The sequence below is a fragment of the Anomaloglossus baeobatrachus genome, chromosome 1 (genome assembly GCF_048569485.1).
Source record: "Anomaloglossus baeobatrachus isolate aAnoBae1 chromosome 1, aAnoBae1.hap1, whole genome shotgun sequence".
NCBI lineage: Eukaryota > Metazoa > Chordata > Amphibia > Anura > Aromobatidae > Anomaloglossus > Anomaloglossus baeobatrachus.
This window is the reverse complement of record NC_134353.1, coordinates 799,368,810-799,387,852: the sequence shown is the minus strand read 5'-3', so window position 1 is coordinate 799,387,852 and position 19,043 is coordinate 799,368,810. Positions and strand designations below refer to the sequence as shown.

The 19,043-nt window shown below is 45.4% G+C and overlaps 1 protein-coding gene across 1 annotated transcript in view; it reads right to left on the bottom strand.

Moving 5' to 3' along the window:
• EPB41L4A (erythrocyte membrane protein band 4.1 like 4A) overlaps positions 1–19,043 on the bottom strand; it is a 386,643-nt gene that overhangs the window by 55,633 nt on the left and 311,967 nt on the right. The window contains exons 11-14 of the mRNA XM_075325013.1: positions 13,740–13,817; positions 11,645–11,766; positions 9,870–9,960; positions 4,009–4,092 (exon numbers count right to left, since the gene is read on the bottom strand). Of these exons, the coding sequence (XP_075181128.1) occupies positions 4,009–4,092; positions 9,870–9,960; positions 11,645–11,766; positions 13,740–13,817 (375 nt within the window). The remainder of the gene's footprint in view (positions 1–4,008; positions 4,093–9,869; positions 9,961–11,644; positions 11,767–13,739; positions 13,818–19,043) is intronic.

The window sequence follows — 19,043 nt, the reverse complement described above, 5'->3', positions numbered from 1 at the left end:
ACCCTGCTCTCTGCTTATCCCTGCAGAGGGCAACAGATCCCAGCTCACAGGCTGATTACTTGTAGAGGCATTGTCACACCTTTCTCTGACCCCCTCCCCTGTCACAGCTGCAGCTGTGTGTGTGTCTATGGTGTCTATGCAAGCAGAAATATCAGAGTTCACTCCCTCCTCCCTTACATCATTCATAGATAACACATTAACATTGTCCGGAGGCATGTCAGTACTGGCTGAAGGTTCAGCCCTTGGTTGGGGCCCAAACTGGGAGGTTATCTGCCCCAAATCTGTCCCAAGTAGCACGTTTGCGGGGATCCGATCAGTTACCCCCACCTCCCTCACCCCTCGCCCTGCGCCCCAGTCCACATAAATGTCAGCAACAGGCAGCGCCGGGTCAATGCCTCCAATCCCGGAGACAGCGAGGGTTTTTCCAGGGATCAAGTCTTGGGGGGACACCATCTCAGGCCGCACCAGAGTCACCTCCGAGGCGCTGTCTCGCAGTCCTATGGTCACAGACCGGCCGACGGTGACAGGTTGGAAGCTGTCCAGGGACCTACCACCACCCCCACCCACACAATACACCTTGGGCGGCCCTTGGGACGGGGACGGAGCCGGGGCCTTGGGACGCTGAGGGCACATGGCCTTGAAGTGTCCAGGTAGGTTGCACTGGTGGCACCGTCTTGGTTCTGCCACGGGCCTGGAGAGGGGAGTTGAGGGGGACACCCCCTGCAGTCTAGGGGCAGGTGGGGCAGTCGCAGAGTTCATCTTACCCCCTCTCCAGGTGCTGCTGGTGGCTGCTCTCCTGGCCTCAGGAGCCCGGTTGTTGGTGTAGTCATCGGCCAGGGCAGCTGTAGCCGTGGACCCCTTTGGCTTCTGGTCTCGGATGAACTGGCGGAGATCCTCAGGGCAGTTCCACAAGAGTTGCTCCGTGATGAACAAGTCCAGGATCTCCGGTCCGGTGGAAAGCTGCAGGCCTTGGGTCCAGTGGTCGGCAGCTCGGGCAAGTGCCCGCCGGTGGTCAGCCCAGGAGTCCTTTGGTCCCTTCTGTAGGCTCCGGAACTTCTTGCGGTAGGACTCTGGAGTGAGGTTGTACTGTTGGATCAGGGCCCGCTTGATGGTGTCGTAGCCCTGATCTGCCTCAGCAGGCAAGTCCCCAAGGATATCCAGGGCCTTACCCCTTAAACGGGGGGTCAGGTATTTGGCCCACTGGTCCTTGTCCAGATGGTGCTGCAGGCAAGTCCGTTCAAAAGCAGTCAAGAAAGAGTCCAAGTCTCCATCCTTCTCCAGCACTGGGAAGTCCTCAACACGGACCTCTGGAAGTTTGGTGTCTTGAAGGTCACGTGTGGCTGATGAGGGCCGGAGCTGAGCTAGCTGCAGCTGGTAGTCACGCTCTGCCTGGCGCTCTTCACGTGCTGCTTGCCGCTCCGCAGCCTCACGCACTGCTTGCCGCTCACGCTCGGCCATGAGTATCTCGTAGGTATCCCGGTCTCCAGCCTGGAGAAGGGCCATAGCCATTTGAAGAAGGCTATCCGAGCCTCCCAGGCTCGGTGGAATGGCACGTGGTGATCTGCGGCCCGCTGCGGAGCCTGGTGCTTCACTGTCCATTTCTGAGCGGAGGACTGGCATCTGGCTCGTTGAGGACCCTTGGGTGAGCTGCTCCTCATCTTGTCCATCAGTGCCAGGTTGTGCAATGTCCTCTGCAGAGCTGTTCTCTGGCGTCGGGCTCTTGGAGGGCTCGTGGACAACCTCCTCATTACTGTCCACAGCACCGTCCTCCCTCTCTTCGGCTCCTGCTTTAGCATTGGCCAGTTGCCTAGCTCTGCTCCTGGTGCCATCAGCCATTCTTGCAGACTTTTGGTCACTGACACAGAACTGACACCTGATGCCTCCACACACCTTACAGTATCTGCACTCTGACACTCTAGTGTTGAGCTAGTCTGAAGACCCCAGCAGCCACAGCTGCTGCAGGCAGTCTTTAGTGTCTGGGAGTATGGGTCTCACACTCACACACACTATTATCTCGATCCCACCGCTATGCCACCAATATGTCACGAACCACCGGGGGGGTCACTCAGAAATCCCCCCGCGCTGGCTACCAGTACGTCACAATCGGGGGGTAACAAGTGGGGGTCACCCCTCCTTTATACCTCCCGACCGACAGACAGAGCACGTGACGCGCTCTCTAGCGCCCCTCTTATAGTCAGGCCAATTATGGAATTGCCCGACAATAAGCAAGGAGGCCGCTATACTACTTATGCCGATTATTGAAGGGTCCCCGGTGAGAGTAGGGTATATATTCCCCCGACCTCCGCGGGCGGAATATATAAAACCTCCCCGAATCTCACTGGCCTCCCCACAATAATCCTTGGCACAACTCGCTGCCACCAACCGCTTCACGGTAACTATTAGCCGAACACACAGACGTGGGATTCAAGATCGAGATAACAGAACAGCCCAAGATTAATTATATAATTTAATCAGCCTAAAGCACACTAGAACTACAATATATACAATAGGGAATCTACAGAATATACATATGTCAGAGTACATTTACAAGCAAAGCATGGGTTACAAACAGGCATACACAGTTCCAGCAGTTACCTTGTGCGTCTGGCCACAGGGGGGCGCTGTAGGCCAGGTTTCTAGGATCCTTCCCACAGATGTTTCCTACACGTGACCCCCAGCGAAAGAACCCTGGAAAATGGCCGAAGTAGGGTTATCAACCTGGGCAAATCCAGGTCCCCTCCTACCTTCGTGACCTCAGAGGGAGCACTGCTCCACCCCTGGCTTGAGTTATGGACAATATCCCAACATGGAATATGGGCCATAACTTTGCCTGGGAGCGTCGTAGGCAGACGCCAACGCTCTCATTGTGACAGCTATGAATTTAGCTACAGAACGAGAGGACTCATGACTTGTCTACTAGTTCCCCATTGGCTGATATCACGCCTGGGGTATTTCCCCAGGTCCTGCTCCCATAAAAAGGGTGTGCCAGCATCGTCCGCATGCGGAGACACCATTTTTATGGTTGCCATATTTATCGGAAATATGGCTTGCGAGATATGAACCATTTTTTACTGGAGTCGTTCTGTCTGGATACTTCCATAGCCTTGCTAATTAGATAGCAGCCCCTACTACAGGGTCACGGCAGGGAGTCATCCTGTGTCCATTGTTCCCACGTCACCTCATTTCCAGATCACAGGAGATGGCTGTTGGAGGTGTAAGTGGGATGTGACACCTTCCCAGATGGTGGACATTGAGAACAAGAAGGGAGGGGGCACTGCCATGGAGTGATGAGAGCGATTATGACTGGAAGTCATAATTCATCTTCATATCCCAGGGTTTGCCTCACAGAGTAATTGGATCTTTACCATAGCACTCACAGAGTGACACATTTGACCCCTGAAAATGAATGTCGGGAGCAGAGAAGTGTTTAAATAAGCAAAGAAACAATTCACGAAGTGGCTTGGCATATAGATGTGTCTGCATGTATCCTGTTGATCCTGCAGCCTTGTGGCAACCAATATGGTAACCTCCATAACATATACTTAAATATAACGTTCATGACCAAGTATTAAGTACATATAAAATTCAGCGGCATCAGGTGAAGGTAGATCAATAAAACAACTTTTTTTCATACTAGGATTAGTGTTAGATATCATATATACTTGTCAAACCCAATACAGGTAATAACTATAGGTGTATTAGGTGCCTATTCCTAGTCCTGATGTGTGGTGTCCGTGACGTGCATTAATTTTCCCTGGAAACACACTATTGATCATTACAATACAGGTCTGTAATAAAGCCCTGTGCATGAGCCAAAAGTACAATGACCAGAATTGCCCTTATTTAAGTCCATATACAATACAGTCCTCAGCTCTGTTTTATTAATGCGGTTGAGCACTTACCTTTATACTTGAGATAGGATATAAGAAAGTCTAGGAATAATTCTACAGAAATCATATATTAGACATAGTGAACTTACAAACAAAGACCTTTGGTAGAGCACAGTACCTTGCAGAGCCATTTTCCTCCCAAGGGACACTTGCTTTACTTCTTTGGGTATCTGGGCTGTTGTCACGTTTGACCTTCTTGGAGCTAAAGAAACGAAGAAAAATGTGAATCATCTTAACAGGATAAAAAAATAAGTTATGCAGGAATGATTTTTTTAACCTAACTGTACATCAAAATTCCAAGTAAGGCCTGGTTCACATCACGTTTAGAATTTATGCCCTAAAATGCCCCAGATTTATACACCTAATGCACCCATTGACCTTCATTAACAAATTGTGTAATATAATAATGTCATTTGGCATACAATTGAGGCAAAGGTACACCAAAGTGTACCGGTGAAATGTAAGTATAGTCGGTTATTACTTTATATAGAACTTTTATATAACAATTATAGTAACATGTTCTGTTTTGCAGTGGGAGCCTTCTTGTAGTACTGATTGTTCTCCACAGTGATTGTTCATATAGTCTAAAGGGTGCTTTACACGCTGCGACATCGCTAACGATTTATCGTCGGGATAACGGTGTTTGTGACGCACATCCGGCGTTGTTAGCGACATCGCAGCGTGTGACACGTACGAGCGACCTTCAACGATCGCAAAAGTGGTACAAATCGTTGTTCTATGAGAGGTCGTTCAAACACCAAGTATCGTCTGGTGAGTAGCGATGTTTGTCGTTCCTGCTGCAGCACACATCGCTGTGTGTGACACCGCAGGAACGAGGAACATCATCTTACCTACGTCCCGCCGGCAATGAGGAAGGAAGGAGGTGGGCGGGATATTATGTCCCGCTCATCTCCGCCCCTCCTCTGCTATTGGGCGGCCGCTTAGTGACATCGCTATGACGGCGAACGAACCGCCCCCTTAGAAAGGAGGCGGTTCGCCGGTCACAGCGACGTCGCTCGGCAGGTAAGTCAGTGTGACGGGTATAAGCAATGTTGTGCGCCACGGGCAGCGATTTGCCCATGACGCACACCCGACGGGGGGCGGGTACATCGCTAGCGATATAGATACAGATATCGCAGCGTGTAAAGTACCCTTTAGTTCAGGCGGAGAGGAAGATAAAGTGGATGCCTCAAGCAAATAATAGAGGAACATATAGAACAAATACTATTTAGTGAGAACGTACACAAGTTTGTCAGTTACTTGCAGTTTTTATCTGCTTCTGTTCTCCATCTATGTCTTCTTGTAAATTTTATGTGACCTGCTCATTGTAAGGACAGCCACCACTGCTGTCCAGGAGTGGTGGCAGAGGATGTGCAGTTTATTCTGAGGGCAGTCAGAATCTTGAGCTTGTGCTTTAGAACCTCTTCATACACCCTCTAATGTCTATATTAAAGCTCCTAGGTATGCACAGTAGTCCAAGAGCAGTCCTAAAGTCCTGTAACCTTCCCTACCAGCTTGTGATCCAGTGGCTGACTGTAAGCGAGCACCAGGAAGTTGGGAGGCTGGATAGCATTGTGCATTTGAAGAGGGTTGTTGAGAAGTACCTTTTAAAGTAGTGTTCCTCTACTCCCATCCTAAAGACCCACCAACAGCTCATGTTTTAAGAATTTCCTTAGTATTGCACTGATGATAATTTAATCACTTGCAAGGGTGATAATTCACTTGTGCATTGCTAAGGAAATCCTGAAAACATGCACTGTTGGTGGGTCTTCAGGCCTGGAGTTGAGGAGCACTGCTTTAAAGGATAAGTATACCTTCACACAACACTTTATTTAATGTTCATTTTCTTCCTACAAAGTCATTTGACTTTCTAAATAGCTGTTCAGAGTTTGAAGGGAACTTGTCTATTGACTCATGTTGCCCAAACCACAGTGAGCATGAATCAGAGCCTGAGTGATAAAGTCCCAATGAAGCAGCGCAACCATCAATCTATTCATTTCTGGAGGTCTATGAGACCGGTATTGTGTATGGTTTACCATCACTTCACTCTTTTTGACCATTCACAATTTCTGGGTATACATGTCCATTATAATCCATTCACAAAAGGAGCATAGGACCCCATGTTATTTTACTGTGTGGCAGACGGAGCGGTGGGATCCTCATGATCATACACCTACCACTTATCCTATGAATAAACATTAATGGTGGGATCATTTTAAATCCTACATAATTCAGCCTCAGCTGTTGTAGGATATGATGATGCAGTCTAGATATCTATATACGTAGTATATATAGTCAAAGTGTCAAACAAATGAAGAACATGTAAATTCCAAGAACAACATCTCCCATAATTTACAGAGTTTCACAGTGTCAATTACTGATGTAAACTAATGCTTCATATTACGTCAATGGAGAATTTATTTTCCCTGTCGGCGCTTGTTCTAGAGAAATGAATACATGTACATAGGCTTGTACTGAACTGAAAAGTCATTAGTAGAACAATCACAGCAGGGAGAACAATGAGCGCATATGAGTGGTTGGGGCAGTGCCTGCGAAACGTTACACTTCTACAGCCATATACTTGTGAAACAAAATACCAAATACATAAATCCTTTCCACTAAAGATAAGATAAGGATTTTATTGGACAAAGAAATATGTCTATGGTAAATGCATAAAAATATATAATATATAAAATCATGGGACAACAGTGAAGATATGACACTTTGATACAATATAAACTAGTCAGTGTACAGCTTGTATAAATGTAAATTTGGTGCGCCCTCTCAACAAGCAGTCATTAATGTCTAAACCGCAGGTAACAAAAGTGAGTACACCCCTAAGTGAAAATGGCCAAACTGTGCCCAATTAGCCATTTCCCCTCCCCAGTATCATGTGACTCATTAGTGTTACAAGGTATCAAGTGTGACTTGGGAGCAGGTGTGTTAAAATTGGTGTTATCGCTCACACACCCTCTCATACTACTCACTGGAAATTCAACATGGCATCTCATGGCAAAGAATTCTCTGAGGATCCTAAAAAAAGAATTGTTGCTCTACATAAAGATAAAGATGGCCTAGGCTATAAGAGGATTGCCAACACCCTGAAGCTAAGCTGCAGTAAAGTGGCCGAGACCATACAGTGGTTAAACAAGACAGGTTCCACTCAGAAAAGGACTCGCCATGGTCTCAGAGTCATAGAACGGTAGAGTTGAAAGAGACCTCAACGGCCATGGGGTCCAACCCCCTGTGAGTTCAGGTTTTCCTAAATCATCCCAGCTACTGTATATGTTTATCCAGCTTCCGTTTGAAGATTTCCATTGACTGAGAGCTCACTACCTCCCGTGGTAGCTTGACTGCCGCCACGGTCAGGCCTCTTTCACACGATCCATGCAAAACACACACCGTTTAAACGATCCGTGGTGTAGGTGCATATGTGTGTGCATGTGTGTGCTGTTAGTGTGTTATCCGTGTGACATCCGCATAGCACACTGACAGCATAAACTGCTATACTTATCTGTCCATGGTGCTGAGGTGTCCGGCACTACTGCTGCTTCCGGTCCGAGGTACAGTAAATATGCAATAAGCATAATCAGCGGCGTTCGGAAGCAAGTGACAGCAGTGCCGAAGACAGCATCGCTAGAAACAGGTGAGTATAGGAAAACGTATAGGAAAGCATTTTATTTCACAGACGCAGTGTTTTCTCTGGTACGTGTCACACTGATGTCACACGAATCAGATCAGTGTGCAGTCTGTGTGACACCCATGCTGCCAGAGAAAAAAGGACATGTCTACATGTGGAGCACACTGACACACGTATGCTCCACATGGACACACATTCTATGTGGAAACACGCACGTGTGCGCAACCCCATAAATTTTAACGGGTCTACGTGTGCCTGTGTCTCCGGTATGTGTGAAAACAGACGTCACATGTACTGGAGATACAAATGTGTGAAGGGGGCCTCAGAAAGTTTTTCCTAATGTCTAATCTGAATCTCTTTTCTTTTAGTTTCATCCCATTGGTTCTTCTACTTCTTTGTGCTAATGAGAATAGGGTAGTTCCCTCTGCACTCTGACCTTTCAGATATTTGTAGACCATTATTAAGTCTCCTCTCAGCCTTCTCTTTTGCAAACTAAACAATCCTAGTTCTTTTAGCCGGTCTTCATAGGAGATGGGGCTCCCAGAACTGTACACAGTATTTCAGGTATGGTCTTACGAGGGCCGAGTAAAGAGGTCGATCAAAGAATTTGAGTACACATGCTCAGCATCATATCCAGAAGTTGTCTTTTCAAAATAAACATACAAGTGCTGACAGCATTACTGAAAAGATTAAACGGGATGGGGGTCAGCCTGTCAGTGCTCACTCCATATGCCACACACTGCATCAAATTGTTCTGCATGGCTGTAGTCCCAGAAGGAAGCTTGTTCATGCACAAGAAAGCCTGCAGTGTGTGGAAGACAAGCAGATTAAGGACATGGATTACTGGAACCACATCTTGTGGTCTGATGAGACAAAGATAAACGTATCTGGTTCAGATGTCAAGCGTGTGTGGTAGCAACCAGGTGAGGATTACAAAGACAAGTGTGTCTTGTCTACAGTCAAGCATGGTGGTGGGAGTTTCATGGTTTGGGGCTGCATGAGTACTGCAGGCTAAGGGGAGCCACAGTTCATTGAGGGAACCGTTAATGCCAACATGTACTGACATACTGAAGCAGAGAATTATCTCCTCCCTTTGGAAACTGGGCCTCAGGGCAGTATTCCAACATGATAACGATGCCAAATGCAACTCAAAGACGACCAGTGCCTTGCTAAAGAAACTGATTGTAAAGGTGCTGGAATGGGCATGGATGTTGCCAGATCTAAACCCTATTGAGCATCTGTGGGGAATCCTCAAACAGAAGGTGGAGACGTGCAAGGTCTTCAACATCTACAAGCTCCATGCTGTCATCATGGAGGATGGAATAGGATTCTAGTGGCCTCTGTGAAGCTAAGTGAACTCCATGTCCAAGAGTGATAACACAGTGCTTGAAACAAAATGGTGGCTATTTTCTCTAAGGGCGTACTCACTTTTGTTACCAGTGGTTTAGACATTAATGGCTGTGTGTTGAGTTATTTAAGGGACACCAAATTTACACTGTTATACAAGCAGTACATTGACTACTTACATTGCATCAAAGTGTCATATCTTCAGTGTTGTCCCATGAAAATATATAACAAAATATTTACAAAAATGTGAGGCATGTACTCACTTTGTAATATACTGTGCTATTCTATAATAAAAGACGCAGCTCTCAACTACAAGACTATCAGTGGCTACAGGTGTCACATTCCAAACTACTGGTATCATGGCTCAGCACTGAGGGGTACTGGCAGTAAAGTATGGAAGTTGACATCTGCAGGGAATGACTGGCAGCAGCGGTCATGTGGTGGCCGCTGGTAAACAAAGGGGATGGAGGGAGCATGTGCGTTGTATACTTGGGAGATAGATGAGAAGAACATAAAAAAACAATAATGAGAGGATTTGCTGTTTGGTTTTTTTTTCCTTTTTGCTGGATATCCCATGTAAAACAAATGATCAAGTGTACAAACATAAAATCAGAGGGAATGGAAGTCATCAGATGTCTGCAACTGCCATCAGAGGTGAAAGAGAGTTATTAAACATAGCTTTAATGTTAAATGTCCTCAATCAGTCACCCCTTGTGGTGGCTGCAGGTGGTTATATGTTTATGGTATTCCCTAATTCTAAGATTGTGAATAGTAAAGCAAGAAATTTGGCTCTTATGACACAAATATTTGGATGGCTGACACCCAAAAAGTCATATTATGAAATTAAAAGTTTTTAGATACTCTTTACCATCCTGTCTTGTACATATTTAGGTCAATAAAAACACAATGATTTTTACACTTTCCCGTCTACATTTCATCTAATCATCTACAATAAATGGAATTTTGTAAGATTGGATAATACTGAAATGTACCTTTTTATTGGTGAAGGGGCAATAATTTTGGTCGTGCCTTCATTTTCCACGTTTTCCCCATTTATCATGACCTGGTCCGAATTATTTGAGCCTAGAAATGAAAACTTTTCTAGTGAGTAGCAAACTTCTTTCTGTATCAGGCATGGCAGACAGATTCTCAAGTTATATTACATTTATTTCAGGTCTGCTCATTTCTGTCATCACAGATCAGGAATGAAAAAAATCAAAATGCCGCTTCGGGCTAAAATCACAAGTCAGAGATGAACGAGTTTCTTTGAAGTAGTTTTGCTCTGCTGATATAGCTGTATTGTCAAAGCTGGGCGGATTTCTGGAAAAAAGTGTTGGGTTAGTGGGAGGCTTTTTCCTAAACTCAGCAGTTATTGAAGGTTGTTGTGTGGAAATTAATGCTGTAAAAGTTCCAATTTAAAAAAATAAATAAATAAAAAAAATCTACAATATAGTATGTCCCCCAAAAAGAAAAAGTCCACTATATCATAAAGTGATAAAAAATAACTAATCAATATCACAGTGTATGCAAAGTATTTGCCCTGATTCACCATATGTGTATATAGTTATTAAGAGGAATTTGTCACCGGGTTTGTGCTTCACAATCTGAGTGCAGCATAAAATAGGAACAGAGACCTTGATTTACACAGTGTGTTGATGTACAGTACTTTTGATAAAATCACTATTTTATATACTGCAGCTCTGCTAGTCCTCTTCACTACTGACACCTTTCTGTCTACATTACCTGCCAAACAGTGATGGCCAGTGGTGAAAGTCAGCACTCGTGATTATCGAATGTGTGCTCAATATAAAGTACTGGCACGTGACTTATTCTATCCAAAGACAATACTAAAGACCAGGGGGCATTCACTGTGAGTGGAAGAAAGGCGACTCCGGCAGCTAAATAGGAAAGGGTTCTTTACAGTTAGAGCAGTCAGACTGTGGAATGCCCTACCACAAGAGGTAGTAATGGCAGATACTATAGCAGCTTTTAAAAAAGGGCTGGATGATTTCCTCAGTAAACAGAACATTGTCGGTTATAAATGATTTAGTGACAAAATATATAATTGATATGGGAAGGGTGAACTAGATGGACCTAGGTCTTTTTTCAACCTATGTAACTGTGAATACTATATAGCAGAACTTCAACTTTTAGAGGACTAGCAGAGCTGCAGCAGATAAAACAGTGTTTTATCAAAACTACACCAAGAAGTGAGTGACCCAGCATTAAAATTATGGCCTCTACCAATATTATTAAATTAGACAGGCTCCCCAACACTTTTCAAAAATACTTTAAGTGCGGGTGATCCCTTTTGTCACAACTTTCAAATCATGCGGTATTCTGGGAGAAGTTTGGCAATGTCAAATGGGAGTGTTAATCGGAGGATTCAAAGTTATTTCTGCTGATTCAACAATGGTTCTGCCAAAATATTTTATGTTTATAGGAAAATTAAAGTGTCCACCTGCACAAACTTCATACATTTTCTGTCTACAGCTATTATGCAGATCTGTCAGTTCCTAAAGTAACAGAAACATTAAGAACTCTAGTGCGGTGATCCTCCCGACCATCTGTCCCCGACTGCTGAACCACCAGCAGACAATTGGGCGCAATGGAGGGAGCATGATTTGCAGGGTACGGTTATAGTTAGGTGCATAAAAATTCTGGTTGTGAAAGTGGACAACCCTTTATTTTTGGACACAGATGTTAGCAAACCTGATATAAAGGCAAATTTAAGGGGTCACACAAACATTTATTGGGGAAACAATACCTGGCTGCTGTGTGAGAGCTGTTCTTTTAGGATAAGTTTTGCTCCGATTTCTCTCTACCCTTTGATCAGGCCGGGGAAGCTGGATGGACAGGTCTCTGCACATTTGTGAGGCAGTCCTACCACTGGGAATTACAGAACAGATTGTATTTTCAAGGCATAATGAAAGAGTTAATGAAAACATCTGTACAAGAATGTGGTCATGATGGTCCCTAGTGCATGCAACTCACAAACTGTGTTTGAAAGTCTTCAGATATAATCAGAAATCACCTTTCAAACATAATAAATAAGTCAGTGACATGGACTGTGAGAGGACATCAGACTCAACGGAAATCCCAAAGGAAATATGACGAATGCGCTTTATGTATACAGTGCCTACAAGTAGTATTCAACCCCCTGCAGATTTAGCAGGTTTACACATTCGGAATTAACTTGGCATTGTGACATTTGGACTGTAGATCAGCCTGGAAGTGTGAAATGCACTGCAGCAAAAAAGAATGTTATTTCTTCTTTTATTTTTTTTTTTTAAATTGTGAAAAGTTTATTCAGAGGGTCATTTATTATTCAACCCCTCAAACCACAAGAATTCTGTTTGGTTCCCCTAAAGTATTAAGAAGTATTTCAGGCACAAAGAACAATGAGCTTCACATGTTTGGATTAATTATCTCTTTTTCCAGCCTTTTCTGACTAATTAAGACCCTCCCCAAACTTGTGAACAGCACTCATACTTGGTCAACATGGGAAAGACAAAGGAGCATTCCAAGGCCATCAGAGACAAGATCGTGGAGGGTCACAAGGCTGGCAAGGGGTCCAAAACCCTTTCCAAGGAGTTGGGCCTACCTGTCTCCACTGTTGGGAGCATCATCCGGAAGTGGAAGGCTTATGGAACTACTGTTAGCCTTCCACGGCCTGGACAGCCTTTGAAAGTTTCCACCCGTGCCAAGGCCAGGCTTGTCCGAAGAGTCAAGGCTAACCCAAGGACAACAAGGAAGGAGCTCCGGGAAGATCTCATGGCAGTGGGGATATTGGTTTCAGTCAATACCATAAGTAACATACTCCACCGCAATGGTCTCCATTCCAGACGAGCCCGTAAGGTACCTTTACTTTCAAAGCGTCATGTCAAGGCTCGTCTACAGTTTGCTCATGATCACTTGGAGGACTCTGAGACAGACTGGTTCAAGGTTCTCTGGTCTGATGAGACCAAGATCGAGATCGTTGGTGCCAACCACACACGTAACGTTTGGAGCCTGGATGGCACTGCATACGACCCCAAGAATACCATCCCTACAGTCAAGCATGGTGGTGGCAACATTATGCTGTGGGGCTGTTTCTCAGCCAAGGGGCCTGGCCATCTGGTCCGCATCCATGGGAAGATGGATAGCACGACCTACCTGGAGATTTTGTCCAAGAACCTCAGCTCCTCCATCAAGGATCTTAAGATGGGTCGTCATTTCATCTTCCAACAAGACAACGACCCAAAGCACACAGCCAAGAAAACCAAGGCCTGGTTCAAGAGGGAAAAAATCAAGGTGTTGCAGTGGCCTAGTCAGTCTCCTGACCTTAACCCAATTGAAAACTTGTGGAAGGAGCTCAAGATTAAAGTCCACATGAGACACCCAAAGAACCTAGATAACTTGGAGAAGATCTGCATGGAGGAGTGGGCCAAGATAACTCCAGAGACCTGTGCCGGCCTGATCAGGTCTTTTAAAAGACGATTATTAGCTGTAATTGCAAACAAGGGTTATTCCACAAAATATTAAACCTAGGGGTTGAATAATAATTGACCCACACTTTTATGTTGAAAATTTATTAAAATTTAACTGAGCAACACAACTTGTTGGTTTGTAAGATTTATGCATCTGTTAATAAATCCTGCTCTTGTTTGAAGTTTGCAGGCTCTAACTTATTTGCATCCTATCAAACCTGCTAAATCTGCAGGGGGTTGAATACTACTTGTAGGCACTGTATATTTATATTGAACCCCACAAATAAGATCTCTTGAAGCAACCAGTCCAAGATAACCTAAAAAAACCCCCCAATAACATACAGTATATACATGATGGAAGAACTGCTTTCCTATAGGCTCATAATCGCCCACCTGTATCGATGTCTGGAGCCTAGAGAGCCAAGTTTACTGAGCTTCCTTGATAGAGTGTTTGAATCATTTTCAGGAATCCTTAAAGGGAAAATAATATGTTAAAATGTTACAAAATCAATAATTATATCATAGCGACTTGGAAGCAATATGAGACTCTTGGTCCCTCCTGTATGTGGCTCCCCGGCTAGTATTAAGCACCACTCACACTTAGCACTGAGGTAAAAGCCTAATCATTTCCTTCAATTTATTATAATTTTTTTTATACCTTGTAACATGTTGACTGTTTTTTTTGGGATCACCTGGTAGAAAATGTTGGTGCAACCGTCAATTCTATTTTTTTATTTTTTTGTATAAATCAGTACTACATATGACTATAAGAAACTTTATAATATATCTTATCAGAGAAATCAATATCCTACTGGATTGATCTTTCACGCTACTGACTGGTGAAATTAGTCTTCAGTGAATATAGATTGTCCCATTACTGAGATGAGATATGACAGTTGGTGTTTAGAAGATTCTATGGAGGGAGGAGCAGAAGGATCTAGAGTTCTCCTAAAACAACTGTTATACTTTCAGGACTTTGGCTGCGTGCCCACGATCAGTGTTTGCAGCGTTTTGGATGCAGTGATGTACATAGTACAAGTAAAGTGGATATGATTTCTAGAAATACCATGCCCACTGTGGGTGTGTGGCCCACAGCAAAAACTGACCTGTGGTGTGGCTTTCTTGAGCCGCAGCATATCAATTTTTTGCTGTGGAGTCTCAAGTGTCCTCAGTAGGGAGAACACAAGTGAGACGGCAGCGCCCCAAACCCTGATCGTGGGCATGAGCAGCTGTGGTCTCCTGCGGAGGAGACTGGCGGGCCCCGCAGCTTAGGACCTACTGCGTCTAGGATAACCTTATAGTTTAGCAATATATTAGCACATCAGGTATCCATGTCTCACTATACAGCTCTAATACTCTTACTATGTATATTCATTTATGTGGGATCATCTAAAAAGGAAATAATAAATGCCATTTTGGGCACTAAATGTGGGAGGCATGATAGAGCGATAGAGAATCCATGTATAAAGGAGTTTGCACTTTATCTTTATTTTAAAAAATGTGTTGCGGACATGATGCAAGTATTTCAAGTTTTCCTCCTTCCTTAGGCTATGTGCCCACGTTGCGTATTTGCATGCAGTTACGCTGCGTATTGCACTGCAGCGTAACTGCATGCGTCCTGTGTCCCCTGCACAATCTATGAAGATTGTGCATAATCCATACCTCCCAACCGTCCCGGATACAGCGGGACTCTCACGCTTTTGAGCCTTTGATCCAGAGTCCCGCCCGTGGGCCTGAGTATCCCGTGGCTCCACTGTAGCCCCGCCTCACTGTTTCTCCCTTCTATTCATTACAGAGCCGAGCGCGCACCTTGAAACTCCTGTGACTGCTGCTGAGGTATGAATCACCCCCTGCAGCAGAGCCGACATCCCCAGCCCCGGAGCGGATCCCCTGCAGCAGAGCCGACATCCCCAGCCCCGGAGCGGATCCCCTGCACCAGAGCCGACCCCCCCCCAGCACCAGAGCGGACATCTCCAGCCCCGGAGCCTGCGCTTCTCTGCAGCTGTTCTCTCTGATTCCTCGTGTGTGGCTTCTCACTGCTGCAGACACACGGGGAATCAGGAAGCTGAGGAGAAGACCGTGCAATCAGAACTTATCTCTCCTGCAGATAGCACTGACAATAGCAATAACCTATGCGGAGTTACATCTGCAGACTTCTATTAGCTTACCGATCAATGGTCTCCTGCCTGTGGAGCTGCTGGGTCCTAGCTACCCAACAGGTTCAGCTCTGCTTTATCCTGGCTCCCCTACCAGTTAAAAGGGAACCTGTCAGCAGAAATTTCGCAATAAAACTAAAAGATTCCCCCTCTGCAGCTCCTGGGCTGCAATCTAGAAAAGTTCCTATTGTTATTGTGCCCCCTTTGAAACCTAAAAAAGTACTTTATAAAGCCTTACCTTTTTGTATGCAAATGGTTTTTTATGGTCACGGGGGCACGAGATTATGGGCGGCGCTGTGATTGTCATTAGCAGCGTCATCCAAGTACCCACCCATAATCTCGTGCCCGCGCTTCTCACTCTGCCTCCACTGTTATGCGCAAGCGCTGGCCATATGAACCATGTTACCTATTACCGCTTGCACGAGATTATGGGTGGGTACTTGGATGACTTTGCTGATGACAATCACAGCGCCGCCCATAATCTTGCGCCTGCGGTAATAGGTAACGTGGTTCATATGGCCTTTAAAGGGAACCTATCAGGTGCAATATGCACTCAGAGCCAGGAGCAGTTCTGGGTGTATATTGCTATTCCCTGCCTAACAGTCCCTGTATACACTAGCATAGATAAAGGCATCTATAGAAAAAGTATTTTTAAAGATCTTATATCTTATGCTAATTAGCGCGGGGACTAGTCCCAAGGGCGTTACTTCACTTGGCTAGTCGGCTCACATAGCGTGTTAGTACTCACACAGGGGCGTAATAACATGCTAACACGCTATGTGAGCCGACTAGCCAAGTGAAATAACGCCCTTGGGACTAGTCCCCCGCTCATTAGCATAAGATATAAGATCTTTAAAAATATTTGTTCTAATGATCTCTTTATCTATGCTAGTGTATACAGGGACAGTTAGGCAGGGATTAGCAATATTCACCCAGAACTGCTCCTGGCTCTGAGTGCATATTGCACCTCACAGGTTCACTTTAAAGGGAACCTGTCACCAGATTTGGGGCCTATAAGCTGCGGCCACCACCAGTGGACTCTTATATACACATTCTAACATGCTGTATACATACCTCCTAATCATCCCGGATACAGCGGGACTGTACCGGATTTCAGCGGGTGTCCCGGTGTCACGATCGTGAGGCTTTTGTCCTGTGGCTCCGCCCACCCGCTCTCTCCCCATCTGACTTTTTCCCCCCTCCTAATGCACATGAGCAGAGCCGAGCGCTGCTTCACTGCTCTGGCTCTGTGGTGCCGCTGTTATGGGTGGGCGGCAGCAGCATTTCCCTGGCTGCCGGCGCTTTAAATCGGCACCTGCAGCTCCGCGTGCACTCACTGCTCTCAGTTGAGCTGCTTGTCTACGGACGTTCATCTGTGGGCGGAGCTACCGAGCAACATGCTGAGCTCTGTCCACAGATGAAGAGACTGGAGGAAGAGGAGCTGCAACACCAAGAAATGCTGTATGTGACCCCCCCCCACCTACCCAGAGCTGTATGCCCCAGCCCCCCCTCACCAGATCTGTATGCCCCTTAGCCCCCACACCAGATTTGTATGCCCCCCAGCCCCCCACCAGATCTATATGCCCCCCAGCTCTGTATGCCTCCAGGCCCCTCCCACCAGATATGTATCCCAGCCCCCCCTCACCAGATCTGTATGCCCCAGCAGCCCCCTCCTCACCAGAGCTATATGCCTCCAACCACCCCCCCACCAGATCTGTGTGCCCCCCAGCCCCAACACCAAATTTGTATGCCCCCATCCCCCCCATCGGAGCTGTATGTGCCCCCAGAGCTGTATAAGCCCCAACACCAGAGCTATATGCCCCTTAGTAATATCTATGTTACCAGTAATTTGTATGCCCCACAGTAAAGTTTATTTCCCCCAGTAATGTGTATACCCCTTAATAACATGTATGCCCCTCAGTGAAAAACACAGACGCTCTTCACTGACGTGTTAAACACGCATATAGTCCTTCATACTCCGTGATTCACGGTACACAGTGGTTGTCCATGTGCAATCCATGATACGTGATCCGTACGCCGTGATTGCACATGGACATATACTCACCTGCCCCCGCTCCTGCTCTCCATGGTGAGGAAGAGTCCCGCGATTCAGCATCCAGCCACCGCTCTCTCACCTCTGCAGCTACTTCCGGGTTGGCTCTGGCTGCATAAATGAATATGCATGCCATAATGAACTGGCCAGGAAGAAGCAGAGAGCAGCTGCCGAACTCAGCATCGCTGGAGAAGGTGAGTTGAAAAAGCTTTTTATTTTAAATGTCCGTGTTTTTCTGGTACGTGTTTCACGGATCACACCATAGTGTGGTCTGTGGGACATCAGTGATGCCAGAAAAAAACTGGACATGTTTCTTTGCGGTATTCACGGATATGCATGTACGCTGCACGGAGACACGGTCAGTGAAAAATCACTGATGTGTGTGCAGACCCATTGATTATGATGGGTCTGCATAGGTCAGTGATTCTGGTACGTATAAAAACTAGCACATACATACCAGAATCACTGACATCTGAAACATGATGGGGAGATAAGGCATGCACACCAGTGACTATGGAAGGGGAATACATGGAATAGCAGAAACTGCTGTGCGAACACTGACATGAAAAATTCAATAGCTTTTTGTAAGAATGAAATGTGAAAAATGGAACCTGCATTACTGCCATGAATATATGAATAAAGAGAAATTTAGCTACTGAATTGATCAATGCAGAAGAGCCCCAACACTACGCCAAAGTATTTCTCTACGTTGGGGTCCCTAGCTTGTGTGTGTCCTCTCACGCAGTTAAAAAACTTACCGTGTATGGGACGCTGAGACCCAGGCTATATATGCGTATAATGTGGATTGGCAATAGGTGTGTATGGGGAGGGTTCACAAACGAAAAACTACTAACATTAAGGAATAACGTTTGGAACTCCATTCCATGTCTGAACTGGGTGCAAAAAACCCAAAAAAAATCACTATGGGGAGATAAGGCATGCACACCAGTGACTATGGAAGGGGAATACATGGAATAGCAGAAACTGCTGTGCGAACACTGACATGAAAAATTCAATAGCTTTTTGTAAGAATGAAATGTGAAAAATGGAACCTGCATTACTGCCATGAATATATGAATAAAGAGAAATTTAGCTACTGAATTGATCAATGCAGAAGAGCCCCAACACTACGCCAAAGTATTTCTCTACGTTGGGGTCCCTAGCTTGTGTGTGTCCTCTCATGCAGTTAAAAAACTTACCGTGTATGGGACGCTGAGACCCAGGCTATATATGCGTATAATGTGGATTGGCAATAGGTGTGTATGGGGAGGGTTCACAAACGAAAAACTACTAACATTAAGGAATAACGTTTGGAACTCCATTCCATGTCTGAACTGGGTGCAAAAAACCCAAAAAAAAAATCACTATGGGGAGATAAGGCATGCACACCAGTGACTATGGAAGGGGAATACATGGAATAGCAGAAACTGCTGTGCGAACACTGACATGAAAAATTCAATAGCTTTTTGTAAGAATGAAATGTGAAAA